This window comes from Notolepis coatsorum, assembly GCF_963971535.1.
Source record: "Notolepis coatsorum genome assembly, chromosome: 18".
NCBI lineage: Eukaryota > Metazoa > Chordata > Actinopteri > Aulopiformes > Paralepididae > Notolepis > Notolepis coatsorum.
The window spans coordinates 53,434,637-53,451,817 of NC_140182.1; the positions used below are offsets into that span (position 1 = coordinate 53,434,637).

The 17,181-nt window shown below is 44.9% G+C and overlaps 1 protein-coding gene across 1 annotated transcript in view; it reads right to left on the reverse strand.

Annotated features, from left to right (window-relative positions):
* Window positions 1-17,181, reverse strand: part of has3 (hyaluronan synthase 3) — a 50,076-nt gene that overhangs the window by 8,029 nt on the left and 24,866 nt on the right. Inside the window, exons 3-4 of the mRNA XM_084334283.1 lie at window positions 16,013-16,257; window positions 12,867-13,190 (exon numbers count right to left, since the gene is read on the reverse strand). Of these exons, the coding sequence (XP_084190409.1) occupies window positions 12,867-13,190; window positions 16,013-16,257 (569 nt within the window). The remainder of the gene's footprint in view (window positions 1-12,866; window positions 13,191-16,012; window positions 16,258-17,181) is intronic.

Genomic DNA, 17,181 nt, shown 5'->3' on the forward strand with positions numbered 1-17,181 from the left:
TAGCGGGCCCTGAGCACTCTTATCTGACTTGGCGTCATCTCTGGCAGAAGATGTCGTCGGCCTGTACCATGGCCGGCCGCAGGATGTGGTCGAAACGCCGGAGCGAGGCTCGTCAAGAGGCCTCGTCAACATGGTGGACCAGCCATTTGTTGCGGCCATACATCCTGCGTCCGGGGGTCCGGTAGGACATTACACTATGCCCCCCCCCCCCCCCCCCCCGAATTTTTTGGTTAATAACAATGTGATTTTAATTGGTTAGAAACGTGTGTTTACTTCACTGCATTTTGGGGGATACGACGTGTGCTATGTGAACTCACAGCTACAAATGCCTTCTTGCTTGGAGTTTATGCAGTTTTCTCTGAAAATTTGCGTCGGTTGCTATTGTGTATAACTGGGCCAAGCCTGTAGTTCTAACACTTAGCCAAGGCTTATGTCCTTCTCTCTACTTAAAACAGCGTTCTTTCTTACGTGAGTAAAAGTGAACTTGGGTTTTATTGTATGATGAGAGTTGAGTGTGTTTTCATGTAATACGTTTAGGTAAACATAGCATTGAGTCCACAACTGGTATGGGTGTTAGCTTACAGAGTTGTACATATGGCATATGAACCAAGGACCTTTGAGTCCCTCTCTTTAATCTGATATTTCTTCTTGCTTGAGGGTAATGATAAAAATAACGGGTGGCAAGTTTTTCACACATAAGCCAGAGCCGTGGATAAAGCCAGTTTTTTACACAAACGAGGTTATCGGCTGTGGCTGGCGTACATGATGTAAGGCTTTTACTCTACAGGTAAGTATGTGCTTCCCCCCCCCCCCGGATATAGTTATATCCTTACGAAACTGATTGGCCGAGAGGTTGTGCCTTTCTACCTATCAGTCTCCCTGTCGAGGGTGTTCTCTCTCTCGTCACAGGAGGGGGGGGGGGGGCGGATTTCCTGTCTCCCACACCAAATCAGGATAGGTGGGACACAGGATTCCCCCGGCCATTTGAAAACATCACAGGCGCTTTTTCTTGCTGGCCAAGAGACATGTCCGTGAGTTACAGGGCCTGTACTACAGACTGCTGTCATTGTAAAGGATAGGTGATGCAATGCAGTAGAGACAATTTGTCTTCTACTCTGCTCCCTACCAGTAGTGTATATTGGGTCAGAGCCTCCTCTGAGTTTCAGAACCTCCCTCTCAATGAGAGAGGCTCCTCAGAGTTTCAGAGCCTCCTCCTCAGATAGTCTTAGTCCAATTGTTACATGAACCTTTTTTCAATTGTTTTACTCACGTTGTGGTCTTTCTGGGAGAATTGCTGTCTTCTCCTCTTACATAAAGAGCAGAATTGCCGCGTTTTTATTCCCAGGCTCGAGAGGCCATTGAAGCACAAGCGCGTTTTCTTATTGGCCAAGAGACATGTCTGTGAGTTACAGGGCCTGTGCTACAGGCCGCTGTCATTGTAAAGGATAGGTGATGCAATGCAGTAGAGACAATTTGTTCTTCTGCTCTGCTCCCTACCAGTAGTGTATATTGGGTCAGAGCCTCCTCCTCAGGGAGTTTCAGAGCCTCCTCTGAGTTTCAGCGCCTCCTCCTCAGAGAGTCTTAGTCCAATTGTTACATGCACCTTTTTCAATTGTTTTACTCATGTTGTGGTCTCTCTGGGAAAATCGCTGTCTTCTCCTCTTACATAAAGAGCAGAATTGACGCGGTTGTTATTCCCAGGCTTGTCGTATGTGAGTCCGTGTCTGTGTCTCTGGACCGGCTCCCTGCTGCTCGTCCCAGACTGCAAGGGGAAACGTTGTGAGGCTCTTTCTTGTTAGAAATTCGCCGTCACTGTTCTCGGGTTCTTTGCGAGCATATACAGTGTTTTATGAAATGAGCATATGGTCTTACGAGACCGATCAGCGCTGGCCCAGGGTGTTTTAAAATGTTTGAATATGCTTTGTGGGTCCGGCGCGCCTTGGTTGCCCAACATCATAAAAACTGTGTTTTTTATGCGCTCGGCTGGGAAGGAGATTTTTGTCTCTACCGAGCGCCAGTGCACTAGGTTAGTCTCGGCGGCTCACGTACATCTCCGGGGGAGATGACGGAGTAGATCAAAACATCGGCAGGGGGGTCTCACACCCGTTGGGTGGGCCACCAGGAGTAGTGCGTTCGCGTACTGACCGTCTTGGTGGCGCCCTCTGTGATGTTTTGGATTGACACGCGTACCTAACCCCCTCTTAGGACTGGGGGCGGCGGCGTGACTAGGGCACGGGACTGGTCCTGGTCGCGCCGGACCGGATCAGTTTAACCCGTTTTCCGCCGGGGCGCAGACAGGTTCTGGTACCCCGAAGGACTCTGTGCTTTTCCGGGGGGAAAATGCCAGGTCGTCACAGGGGTTGATGTCATGAATGTGTGTGTCATATAGATGCCGCCACGAGTTGCCGTTAACAGTGGCATGCATTGGTCCATACTGTGTTGTACCTTTTTGCACAATGTTAAGGGGTTGGTCCTTCTCCATTTGTTTTCACCCCTCCCTCCCTGCTAAACCAGGGATGGGAGGGGGCTGTGTAGGTCCCGGTCCTCCAGGCCCAGGTCGGGCCTTGCCCTCGCTGACCTGTTGGCCTGGGTTAACCCTTTTTAAACCTGAAACGCTTGAACTGCATTGTATAGCCTGTGTATACGCGCAGTTCTGTTTCTGGGGTTTCTTAGTGGGTTAAGGGAGCAACCACCTCCTGTTATAATAAACATAGGGGGGTGTTTGCTCCCCGGTGTGTTGGTAGCAGAGTCGACTCTCGGGTTGAGGCCGGGCCTGACCCCGTCTGCCCGAGAGTATGCCCCTGCATATTTCATGACGTCTGCCAATTGTGTCAAACTCTTTCTCTGAACCTCGACCCCGCAAGATTATTAAATTGGCGGGGTCGGGGTTCGTGGAGATTGTGACATGGTGCACAGCATACCGAAACACCCTTTCCGCCAGGATACTGTTCTTACAGTCCCTTAGGCGCCTGTCTAGTCCACAGTACTCCGGGCACAGGTCGAGTTCTGCTCTTGGGACCTGTCGGCCTGGATTGAGGGATCAACCTCCTTGGACAACCATCAAATGCACACAGCACACACACCCACACGCACACACTCACTTAAACCACACAAACACACTTTATATTTATTGATAAAGGATTTGCACTACAACTCGTACACCCACTGTAAATTGTACCTAAATTGCACCTCATCCCATTTCTGCCTTGCACTATATAGTATTGTATTAGTACACTGCACAGTATTGTATATTATATGGTAACTCAGTTACGTCTATTCTGCATCGAACATTGTACATATGTCTACACACAGCAGCATCACATCTGGACAAGAGGCAGGGGAACTATGTGAGAATGCTGTTCATCGACTACAGCTCAGCATTCAATACCATAGTCCCCTCCAAACTCATAGCCAAGCTCAGGGACCTGGGCTTGAACTATGACCTGTGCCAGTGGGTCCTGGACTTCCTGACGGGCAGACCCCAGGTGGTAAGAGCCGGCAACTGCACCTCCTCATCCATCACGCTCAACATAGGGGCCCCCCAGGGCTGTGTTCTGAGCCCCCTCCTCTACTCCCTGTACACACATGACTGCGTAGCACAGCGGAACAACAACACCATCATCAAATTTGCTGATGACACAGTAGTGGTGGGCCTGATCTCTGCCAACGACGAAAGGGCCTACCTGGAAGAGGTAGAGAACCTGTCACAGTGGTGTCAGGAGAACTGCCTCTCCCTGAACGTCAGCAAAACAAAAGAGATGATTGTGGACTTCAGGAGGTCGGGGGTCAAGGACTACAGCCCCCTCAGCATCGACGGGGCACCAGTTGAGAGAGTGAACAGTTTCAAGTACCTCGGAGCCCACATATCCGAGGACTTGACATGGACCACACACATTGACAGTGTTGTGAAGAAGGCACGACAACGCCTCTACTTCCTCAGGCGCCTAAGGAAGTTCCAAGTCAGTCAGAAGATCCTTAGGAACTTCTACTCATGTACAATAGAGAGCATCCTGACCGGCAACATCACCTCCTGGTTTGGGAATAGCACTGCACAAGACCGTAGCAGACTACAAAGAGTGACACGTTCAGCCGAACGCACAATTAGAGGGGGGCTTCCCACCCTCCAGAACATTTACAACAAGCGGTGCAAGGGGAAGGCTAAGAGAATTATTAAAGACTCGAGCCACCCGAACAACTGCCTCTTTGAACTGCTGCCGTCAGGCAAGCGATACCGGAGTCTTATGGCGAGCACAGAAAGACTCAGAAGGAGCTTCTATCCCCAGGCCATCAGGCTGCTAAACGAACAATAATCGCTAAACGAACAATAATCACTATGCAACAACCATCAAATGCACACAGCACACACACCCACACGCACACACTCACTCAAACAAACAACACACTGCAGCACCCACTCTCCACACTTTAGATCACACAAACACACTTACACTTTATATTTATTGATAAAGGATTTGCACTACAACTCGTACACCTACTGAGAATTGTACCTAAACTGCACCTCGTCCATTTATGCCTTGCACTATATAGCATTGTATATTAGTACACTGCACAGTATTGTATATTGTATGGTAACTACGTCTACGAACATTGTACATATGTCTAAACTGAACACTGTGACCTCTTTTTTTACTTCTAATTTTTACTATGTTTTTATTTCATACTTATCTTGTCATGCACAGTCTCTGGAGCGCAACAGTAAGAAGCATTTTGTACAAAAGTATTCTGTACTTCTGTATGACAACTATTAAAGAAACTTGAAAACTTGAAACTCTATACTGAACACTGTGACCTCATTTTTTTTACTTCTAATTTACATGCTATACTATGTTATTTTATTTCATACTTATCTTGTCTTGCACAGTCTCTGGAGCGTAACAGTAAGAAGCATTTTGTATAAAAGTATTCTGTACTTCTGTATGACAACTATTAAAGAAACTTGAAACTTGAAACTTGAAACTTGGAGGGTTGTCTCCCGGCGCGTCTGCTGGCCCCTCGATGTTGTGGGGGGGGGAGCCTCCTTGAGTAGTCGCGGGCCCTTCTAACAAAGGTAAGTCCCACGGTCTGCTCACCCTGTGCGTTGAGGCGCTAAACCCTCTTTGCACAGTCAGGGTCTGATCTCCCTCCCATCCCTCGCTAGGGGGGGGGGGGGGGCGGGGGGCCCCGGATCCTCCCCGGTATTCTGATGGTTGTTGGGGACCTCAGCGGGTACATCTGTCGGGCTTCCGCTCTGCTCAGCTCTTGTGTTCCAATAGAGCAAAGCGTAAGCTATATACGAAATATAACGAAGGTTATCCTATAACCCTAGTTTTTTTTTTTTATTATTGGTCTTTTTCCCCCTCCATTTTCCTCCGATTTTCTCCCATCCCAATGTTAGTCGTATGCCAATTCCCAGTCCCTTCCTGGTCGCTGCGCACTTACCCCCCACAGTCAGATCATCTGGGAGAGTGGAGGCTACCACGTGCTTCCTCCGACACACGTCCAGCCAATCACCGCTTCTTTTCACCTGGCAGCGCGGATTCTCATCGAGAGGGCGTAGCGTGTGGGAGGATCACACTATCCCCCTCAAGTCCTATCCGCGCTTAGCAGGCGCCCCGACCGAACTGTAGGAGTCGCTGTTTACAACGACCCGGACCCACCCCGCCAGCTTCTCCCACCCTCTAATACAGCCAATTGTATTAGTGCAGACGGCCAGCCAAGCTGGTGACAACCCCGGAGCTGTGAGCTGGATTCGAACAGGCGAATCCAGCTCACAGCTCCGGGGTTGGTGACGAACGCAATCTCCGCTCGGCCACCTAACCGCCTATCCTATAACCCTAGTTATATGAGTAATAGCAAGCGCTTTTCTCGGACTCACTGAGGACCCCACGGTCTTCCGTTTCGGCGGTGAAAGACTGGGGAAGGAGCTGATGGTATGGCCATGACCCCGCTTATATAGGAGCGGATGTGGGAGTGGTCAGGCAGATGGGTGCGTACACGTGGTGAAAGTTTTCATGATAGTATATGATTAAAGGGATAGTTCCAATAGAGCAAAGCGCTCGCTATTACTCATATAACTAGGGTTATAGGATAACCTTCGTTATGGGGGAAATTACCACCAGGTGCCAACAAGCAACCCACTGCTGCCAAAAAGGCTGTGGCTAGTAGTGAAGTTTGCAATTCAACAAACCTGTACCTGTGTTCAAGTCATAAATAGATTAATGCAGTTGCGTTTTCTTTTTTTTATGTAAGACCCTAACCAAATCAAAACAGAAGTCAAAGTGTATATTTTCAGCACTACGTTTGTTTACCAATGATTTTAAGTGCTATTAGCTAAATATGAGTTTACAAAAAATGGTAGCGCATTTTTTCATTACAAAAAAGTAACTGTACTTACAGTAGATTTCATTCACGGTCTTTGCTACCCTGTTACGGGCACCTGGTGGTACTAAATCCAAATTGAACTCTGCCATTGGAAAGAAGAGATTTGGCCCGATCCATAGATGTATGACTTGGCCATAATAATGTAATTTATAGGCCTGATATTCTATATTCCTATATATATATTTTTTATAATTTCTTTTTTGTATCCACTTTTGAGCCAGTATGATGGCCGGCCAAGCCGGAGGCAACGCTGACAGACGGTCTATATTCCTATTTAAAATGGCATGTGTCCGGATGGCAAAATTCAGTACTGTATCTACAAAAAAACATGTAAATCATCTGCCCTTTATTCATTTGCTTAGATTTGTTCATGTTTGGTCAATGTTAGCATGGTATTATTCAATATTTATGACACTGGGAATACATTCCCTGAGGTCCATAGATGTCCCTAGATACAAATGGACCTTGTAGAAGTGGAGCAATCTTCCATTTACTTTGGTATGTAGGTTAACCTGTTAAGCACTGGCCATATTTTCAGAAGATTCGCCTAAAAGTACATACCCAAGTACATGGAAGATTGCTCTACTTCCAGAAGGGCCATTTGCATGTTCTTGGTATCTATGAACATCTTTGGACCTCAGGGAATATATTCCCAGTGTCAGAAATATTGTGTATGTTACTATACTTGAGTAAATTGTAATGAACCAAAGGAGAATATAAATTATTATTATTTTTTTTTTTTTTTTTTTTTTAATCTACTGTAAGTACAGTTACTTTTGTATAATGTCCATAGCTGCACCATTTTTTATCGGATTGAGACACGATTTCTCCTAGACATCCACAGAAAGGTAAAGAAACAATATACGTTGTATTTTATGACAATAACGTTGAGGTTTGTTCGACCCGTGAGATATAAACATAATTTTCACGTCAATATTTCTTTTTCACGTCAAGCAGCTGCGGGCTGGTGTGCAGGCTTTGTCTGCGGCTGGTGTGAGCTGGGTAGTGTAGTTTTATGAAATTTCAACGTTGAAAGCCCTGGGTCTCCTTTCTTATGACTACAACGATTTCATGACGGCTCCCTGTCCTCACATCTAAATCATCCGGTTTCCGATGCAATGCATGGAGATTTTTATAAACTCATAACATTTAGCTAATAACACTTCAAATCATTTCTAAACACACGTAGTGCTGAGAATATACACTTTGACTGCTGTTTTGATAGGGTTAGGGTCTTTACTCTTGGCTACATTTGAAAAAGAACATCACAGACTGTATTCATCTATTTGTGACGTATAATAGATCAGGCTTAAGAGGTTAATACTTTAGAAACAAACTGGAAGATAGAATAGTGTCAGGTAATTTCTAGAACCCACCAATTAGGCCAGTGGATTAAATAGTTTGTTTTCTAATGCATACACCGTCACTGACATGAAATAAGAATTTTGGCATGTGATAAGATATGTTTTTTCCTATTGTGAAAAATTTGATGTAAAATACTCCATCACTACCACTTTACATCATCATTGTTTGGCATGCATTGATTTTTGTATGGCAGCCCACCACAATATTAGAAAAGACCTTCCACAAAGAGATTTCCCAAACGGACACGATGACGTATTACTGGTGTAGGTACGCAGATCAGTCCGGGGTCCGTTCTTCAGTTGCATAGCAAACGTCACATGTTTATCACACTGTACCAAAGATCATTGGCTGTATGTGGCATCACGGCAATAGCGTTATCGACTGAACTAGCTGACGTGAAATGGCGGAACAAATTAAATGAACGTTATATGAAAAATAAACAGTTTGTCTTCATCACCTGAGTTTGTACAACACTACAGTAGCACAAGGGTTCACAGCATTCCTAGAACGGCTCGACTGTTGTGCTTTTCTGCTAGCGTGCTAACATTAGCTAGCATGCTAATCCGATGAATGAATTGGCTTGGCTGGCACTTTCCTTTTGAAGGCAAAACATCTCCACAGGAAGTCTTATTTAAGCTTAAATAAACTAGCTTGACACAGCTAGAGATTTGACGCTATTACGGGGCCACATACAGCCAATGATCTTCAGGACAGCATTATAAACGTCTGACATTTGCTATGCGACTCAACTGAAGAACTGCCCCTGAGCCTGTCTGCCAGGCTGAACATATCCGGTACCTACACCGGCACTTCTTGTGTTGCCTCTACACAGTCTTTTTTATACAGTATTACCCCCTGGCCGACCACCATCGCAAACAATGATGCTCTCACAGAAATAACCCAATAACCTTGTTGGAGTCACTAACTGAGTGAGACGGACCTCTGACTGCAGGTGTTGCAGGGTCACCAATGACGGCTAAGAGGACAAATGAGAGGTTTCTGACAGCTGCACCCAGCTGGGCCATCATAATCACACAGCACTGGGTCAGTGACCTTTGACCCTTGACTGGCAGCAAGGACACAGAGGGTACATGCAGCAGCTGGCTGGTATGGTGGCTGGTATGGCTTCCCAAAAAAAAGGTATTTTTTGGCAGTAATTCCGATTTTACCATGGTACCGGCCATTGTTTACCACAGTATTACCACTTTAATACCATGGTACGATCCACTTAAAACCATGATACTGATGGCAATATCACGGTATTTCCATAATTCTTTGGTCACTACCATCATCACAGTGACTAAGAAATTATGCATGTAGGCCATCATCAACAATGATCAATAAAGGATTTAATTCAGAAATTGTATACAGTATTTAGTGCGTGTGTGTGTGTGTGCGTGCGTGCGTGCGTGTAAATGCACTGCATTTATCTAGTGCTTTTATCCAAAGCGCTTTACAATTTGTTCCTCACATTCACCCATTCCACTCACACATTCACACACCGACGGCGGAGGTGACCATGCAAGGTGCCAACCTGCTCATCAGGAGCAATTAGGGGTTTAAGTGTCTTGCTCAAGGACACTTCAACACGCTGCCCGGGAGGAGCAGGAATAGAACCGTGAACCTTCCGATTACCAGACGACCACTCTACCTCCTGAGCCACTGTCGCCCCCCCAACGTGTGTGTATGTGTGTGTACACATGCGTGTGTGTGTGTTTAGGGGGGGTGGGGTTGCCCATGTGAAATGCATCACTCAATATTTCAAAACTACAGACGATTCTATCCCGAGGAAGGTATTTTGCACAAAAAAATATCCAAGATTTTCGATGATGAGGACCTCACTCTACATGGTCCTCACTTCATCAGGCTCGGCAATATGGACCTCATGGAATCAACCAACTGCTAAATGAGGCGCTTGTCTTTCTATGTTGGTTAAATCTATATGCTCCTCATTTCAAATGACCCAAAATCTTAAGATATCTCATAAGACATCATAACACAAATAACTTTAATGATATTCCATAAAGAGTTGTTGGTTTTCATGTATTATGGGAGGGGCATGGTTGAGGGGGGGAGGCGGGGGGTTCGGGGTCACTTTTCAGCACCTTTTGAACATACTGTATATTATGCATAATATATCCAGACATTATATAATTTGGACAAAAATAGCTTTTTCCAAACACCAGTAGCTGTTCAATTTATGGGGGGAGAAGGGCTATCTGTATGTGTCAGCACACAGGCAGTGAAGATGTCTAAATCAGCAATACAGTAACTCTTGTGTGTGAAGCACGCATATGAATACTAATGTGTCCCGCTTGTGAGAGGGCTTTCAGTAATGTGATTACCTCTGGATATGGCTGGACACACTGCCCCTCTCTCTCTCTCTCTCTCTCTCTCTCTCTCTCTCTCTCTCTCTCTCTCTCTCTCTCTCTCTCTCTCTCTCTCTCTCTCTCTCTCTCTGTCTCTCTCTGTCTCTCTCTCTCTCTATACATTTGAATACATACAATACATTTGAACCTAATCTAGTCTAATTTTGATCAGTCGCAAATGGCTTTTGTGATACCTGTTGAATATTTCCCCCATAAGGGTCAACACGAACCAGATGTAATGGTTAGCCTCTCCTTATAAGGAACTGGCGAGGCGTTTCTGTGTGCAAATGAAGGTGTACGAGAACATGCTTCCAGTTTAAGAATGAGTGACGTTCTTCATTCATGGGAACCCAGCTGCGATGATTTGAGCAAGACACTTAACCTCTTAAGCCCTATTTTCTGAAAATCCGCCTAAAAATACATATCTAAGTAAATGGAAGATTGCTCCACTTCTACAAGGTCCATTAGCCTGTTCTTGGTATCTAGGGACATCTACAGTATGGATCTCAGGGAATGTATTCCCAGTGTCAGAAATATTGTGTCTGTTACTAGGCTTGAGTAAATTGTGATGAACCAAAGGAGAATATCAAAAATAAATTCATCTTTGACTGTGAATAACACCATGCTAAAAATGACCAGACATGAAAAATGTAGCTCATTCAGCACCTTCTTGAGATCACGTGTACAAAAAAAAGCAAATGAATAAAGGGAAGATGATTAAAGGCAGGTCTTATAAATGGCCTTTTCCAGTGTTTAGCATTGTTTCCTAGCAATGGGGGATTATATCAATGTGGTCTGTGTCTCTAATTATCATTTTGACTCATCAGTCTAGTCTCGAGTTCACGAGATCTTCCCTCACTCAACTAAGCCGTTCTGATATGACTGTTTTGCTGACGTGAATAAGGCACTGGTTGTAGTCACCGCCCACAATCAACAATTCACTCAACAACAGAGCGAGTGGAATTACTTCCTCAAACAAAGGGTGCCGACAGACAGCAGAGAACGAGCGAGCGAGAGAGAGGGAGAGAGAGAGATAGAGAGGGAGAGAGAGAGATAGAGAGGGAGAGAGAGGGACCGCATGCAGGAGTGTGTAAATGTGTGTGGCGAGGGGATGGTTTTTCTCCCCCGCAGTCGGGAGCACTCGCAGTCGCATATCACTGTCAAAATATCTTTGCGCATGCTCCCACGCGCACGCCCATATTCCGATCCGTGCAATAATATTCACAGGGGTATATATTGTCATTTGAAACAAGTTACCAATGCATTGTCCCGTGGGATTATGCCCCCCGTGGCGAAATTAATTAGTATCCCCCTCAATCTTTCTATCTCTCTCTCTGTCTGCCAGTCGCAGACTGTGGGTGACTGTCACTCAAAACGCTTATGGGCGGAGCCCAGCCAAAACAGCTTGAAATCTTGAAGTCGAAATGTTTTGCTTTTGAGTACTTGATAAAAAATATAAAACAATGAATTTTTTGGAAAAAAAACTTTACAGATGTGTTCCATAGACTCACAGGAATTGTGTAAAGTTACCCAAATAGTGAAAGGAATAGCAATGCATGTCCCCTTTAAACAGGAGATTTTATAGAGACAGTACTGAATTCTGCCATCTGGACACATGCTATTTGAAATATGATTATAGAATATAGAATATCAGGCCTATAAATTACCGTAGTATGGCCAAGTCGCACGTCTATGGATCAGGCCAAATCTCCCCTTTCCAATGGCAGAGTTCAATCTGGATTTAGTATCAACAGGCGTGATTCACAAACCGTGAATGAAATCTATAAGTACAGTTACTTGTTTATAATGTACTATTGCAATACCTCCGCCATTTCTCATCAGATTGCAAGGCCGTTTTTTGCTAGACGTTCACAGAAAGGTAGAGAAACTAACTGCGTTCTGTTTTATGGCAATAACGTTCAGGTTTGTGGGAGATGATTAACAGGGGCTGGCATGAGCTGGGTAGTGTAGTTTTTCTAAATTCGAAAGCCCATCGAAAGTTCTGGGTTTCTTCTACTCATAGGACTACAAACAATGGCGGCAAGCATTTCCTAGCATCAATATTCGCCTTTTTCTGACTAGATTTCTATAACTCATATATAACTCTAATACCACTTAAAACTATTGGTAAACAAACATAGTGCTGAAATTATACACTTTGACTGCTGTTTTGACAGGGTTGGGGTCTTTACTCTTGGCAAAATTTGGAAAAAAAACGCAACATTAATTCATACATTCTGTAGAGATGGATTTATGGCGTGATGTCATTGTGGGTCCGGTACCGGACCCCTCAGGCTTAAGAGGTTAACCCCTAACTGCTCCCGATGAGCAGGTTTGTAGATTGCGGACCTTGCATGGTTGCCTCTGCCATCGGTGTGTGAATGTGTGAGTGAATGGTAAAGACATGTGAGGAACAAATTGTAAAGCACTTTGGATAAAAGCGCTATATAAATGCAGCCATTTACCATTTATAAAGACAATTTAAACAGTCAGTGTTTATTTCTCATATAACGTTAATTCCATTCGTTCCACCATTTCACATCAGCTAGTTCAGTCACTTGATGACAAATACGCCATGAAGCCACATGCAGCCAATTTCGGTATAGTGTGATAAACGCCAGATGTTTGCTATGCGACTCAGCTGAAAGATGGACCCTGAACTGATCCGCGAGGCCAAACACATCCGGTATCTACATCAGGACACCAGGTTGTGAACCACTGACTCACAAATGTCCCGTGTGAGGCCCTTACCTGCACATAGTCCACGCTGTCCCCTAGCGCTTTGAAGGCTGTGTACATGACCTCCCTCTTGCCTCCCCACTCCTGCATGATACAGGAGTAGCGGCAGCCTCTCACCAGACGGGCGACGCGGGCAGCCTCCTCCATGTGCACCGTGCTTCTACCTCCTCCTCCTCCTCCTCCTCCGCCACCCACACCTCCTGCTCCGCTCCCGTCGCTGTGGTAGTTTCCCTTCCACACCATGCTGCCAGCCTGGTCGGCCCCACCCATCACCTCCTGGAAGATGTCCATCATGTAGCGGTCCTCTGGACGGTTCCCATCCACCACCAGAACCACCTCAGAACCACAAACATTTGAATTAAGGAAGTATGATTACACGTGCCAGGAATTTCATTCAAATAACACTACAGTAACTTTTCAAACAGCAGACACAAAGACATTCACACAGAATTCCACAAAATGATGTAATGTAAAACACATATACAAGAAGAATATTTACACTTAATGCTACAGTATAGTGAGAGTACAACCTATACAAAGTATAAAGGATCACGCGCAAAATGTGCTTACTGTCTTCTCCAGAGTCAGACAAGAATATAGATACCAATTTCCTCTGTGTGTTCAGTAGAAAGCTATCCGGCTGCAAGCTAGCCTAGCTTAGCACAAATTAATGGCCAACATCTAGGCTAGCTGGTCCATATTATCTGCTTCCATTCATTTGTGCTAAGCTAGACTTGCTTGCAGCCTGATAGCTTTCTACTGAACGCACAGAGAGGAAATTGGTATCTATCTTGTCTTGTTTTGGATTGTTATTAGGGGTCCAAAACCTTTGGAGATGATGGTAAGCACATTTCCCATAATGTTGGTGTGCTCCATTAAGTAGTCAAAACTAGGTGCACATAACCACCAGGGTGATAGAGAAAGTGCCATGTGAAAAATGGATTAGAGAACTTAAAGGAACATGCCAACTTTTTGGGAAATTTGCTTATTTGCCATGTACCCTGGAGTTAGACAAGCAGATACATACCCTTTTCTTATCTGCATTAGGCTTAGGGAACAGCCGCACCGTTAGCCTAGCTTAGCGTCAATCACTGGAAGTAGGTGTGCCAGTGTAGCCTAGTTCCCAACAGTCACAAAATACACTCCAATATATTTTTTTTACATTTTAGTTTTTTAAGCAGATATACTCTGAACAATTTTTTGCCAAACCACTGCTGCCTGGGCTCAGTGATTTCATCACCTCAAGCTCTGTTTTTCAAAAAACAACAGGGCTTTTGAGGTGATGAAATCACTGCGCAAAACGAAAATGTTAAAAAAATATATATTTATTTCTCTACATGGTAAATACACAGGTCACAACATGTTTACAGGAAGGTTTTGGAGTTGTATTTGGAGTGTATTTTGTGACTGTTGGGAACTAGGCTACACTGGCACACCTACTTCCAGTGAATCACGCTAAGATAGGCTAACGGTGTGGCTGTTCCCTAAGCCTAATGCATGCACAGAGAAGAAAAGGGTATGTATCTGCTTGTCTAACTCCAGGGTAGATGGCAAATAAGCAAATTTCCCAAAAAGTTGGCATGTTCCTTTAACTACTATAAACTCTCAAGGTTTAAACTGTATGTAGAGAGCGATGTCAAACAGGCCTACACAAAGTAATGCAGATTATAGACATTTGCAATGTATAAAATCAAAAAATCAAACATTAGAGGTACATTTTACCATTGTTCTGTTGTGAGAAGGACATGTGATAATCTGACCAACATGTTCTTTGTTTCCAGAGCTCGGCTGTATCGCTCCCCTGAGGAACTCTGGTGAACTGCAGACACAATTTCCTCAACTATTTCTTCAACTTTCCTCAAGTTGGTTCTACGGCAGTTGAAAATAGTTGAGGAATTGTCTGTCTTTTTTCTGATGCAGCAGAGCTCTCCGGACACAGAACGCATTGATATGTTTTACGTCTGATTATCACATGTCCTCCTCACAACAGAACGATAGGATTCAGATAAAATAAATCTGTGAAATGCCCCTTTAACCCTTGTGTGGTGTTTTTTTACTCACCCAATGTTTGCAGGTCTGGTGGACCCAAAACATAATTTTAAATCCAATAAATCCAAAAAAAATGCATGTAATAATACTCAACAGATCAATAACTTTATCAAGATTACAAGTAATCTAGACAGTTTATATGGTTAATATTTGCAATTTACCTCTGCTAGATCACATTTATCAATAAAAGTGCTATTCATTTTGTGATAAAAATGTAAAAATAATTTAAATTAAAATAATCCATTATAATCAAGACATGAATGGAATAAATCATGTTAACTTGAAAAATATAAATGGAAATTGGCGGCTGAGTGGCGCAGTGGGCAAGGCGCTCGCCACTAACGCAGGAGATGCTGGTATCGAGCCCAGCTCTCTGCGTTGCTACCGGCTTGGCCGGCCGTCATACTAACACAATTGGCAGTGTTAGAGGGTGGGAAAGCCGGTGGGTGGGGATTGGACGTTGTGGACAGCGACTCCTACAGGTCGGTTGGGTGACGCCGGTGTGGCAGAAACAGGAAGTATCGGGGGCAGCGTGAGCCTCCCACGCGTTACTCCTCGCCACTGAGAGTTCGAGCTGCTGCTGTGAAAAGATGCGACAGGCTGCCTCCTTGTGTACCGGAGGGGACACGTGATGCAAGGCTTCTATCCTCACTACAGCCGACCAGTGGGAGGCATAGTCTAGCAACGTTCAAGACAGGGGAGGGAAGAATTGGAAATATGAAATATGGATGGGAGAAAAATTGAAAATGGCGAGAAAAAAAAAAATATATAAATGGAACAAGGTGCAGGGCTGCAGGCAAACAGTGAAGGTACACAGTGAACCTTTTTGTAAAAAGAAATCCATATTTACTTGTTTTCACCTACAATTTCCACACTTTCGGGTCCAGTAGACCCAAACACCACATATGTAATATAAATGTGTAGGGTGAAAAGTGTTATTTTATATGTTCTTCCAAAAAAAATTGCCACAGCCAATGAGCTAAAAGAAAGTATTCATCATATAATTTCGTAACATTGAAAACGGGTCCCACCGACCCGAACACCACACAAGGGTTAAAACGTGGTAAACAAAGACTCCACAGAGATCACAGTACGAGAGTGTGCGCCACCTTCAGGCCGGGGAAGGAGATGCGGCGTACACTGCGCAGGCACTTCCTCAAGTAGTCTGGGTCCTCCTGGAAGGCGGCGATGCAGAGAGCCACGGAGCGGCGCAGGTGCTGTGGCCGGGCGGGGCTCCTCATGCTGCGGTGCTCCAGGAAGGCGAAGAGACTCTGGAGGAAGAGGTGGAGCGAGAGGAAGGCTCCGTACAGGCCGAAGGAGAGGTGGTGCTGCTCGGTGTGGATGAACTGGTAACCTGTCAGAACCAGAACCACAAGGGAAGCAAATCACATTACTTTGTGATTTACTTCACATATTTGATTGGATACACACACAATATTTTGGAGCACATTGATAAAAACGGATAGAAACTTCAATTCAATCAAACTGGAATACATTTGGCTGCTTTCACACAGACTCGAAAGGTTGCTGCTTTGAAGGTTTTTTAGCTCCGCTAGTGAAGTTAACCAGGGGTTCTACTGATGGCAGTGTCGGTCAGTTCACTACTTTGGTCTTAAAGGGAAATTATCTTATAAATGACCTTTTCCAGTGTTTATCATTGTTTTCTAGCAATGTGGGGTTGTACCAACACTGTCTATGTCTCACATTCTCATTTTGGTGCATTCCTCCAGTTCAGATGAGACAAGGTCCTCCCCCAGTGAACTAAGCCATTCTGAATTTAGTGTATCTGTGACGAGTATGACGTGTAAGAATTCTCATCTGCATACCTAACCCCTTCTGTGGTTGTAGCCACCGCCCACAATCAACAATGACCAAAACGGAGCGAGTGGAAATAATGTGGAAGCGGTTTTCCCTCTCAGACACTTGCACTTCCCCAAAAGAGAGAAAAAGAGAGCGAGAGAGGGAGAGACAGGGAGAGAGAGAGAGGCTCATACGGAGCGATCTCTCCTCTGTCTCTCCCCCTGCATTTGACACACAGACTCGCGACTCGAAGCGTGCACACGCGTATTCCGGTCCATGCAATAATATTCACGGGGGTATATATTGTCATTTGAAACAAGTTACCAATGAATTGTCCCGTGGGATTATGCCCCCTAGCAGCGAAATTAATTAGTCCCTCTCTATCTCTCTATCTCTCTCTCTCCCCCAAAAGGTATCTGCCAGTGCAGTGCAGTGCAGTGGGTGACTGTCACTCAAAGCGCATTGCGAGTATGGGCGG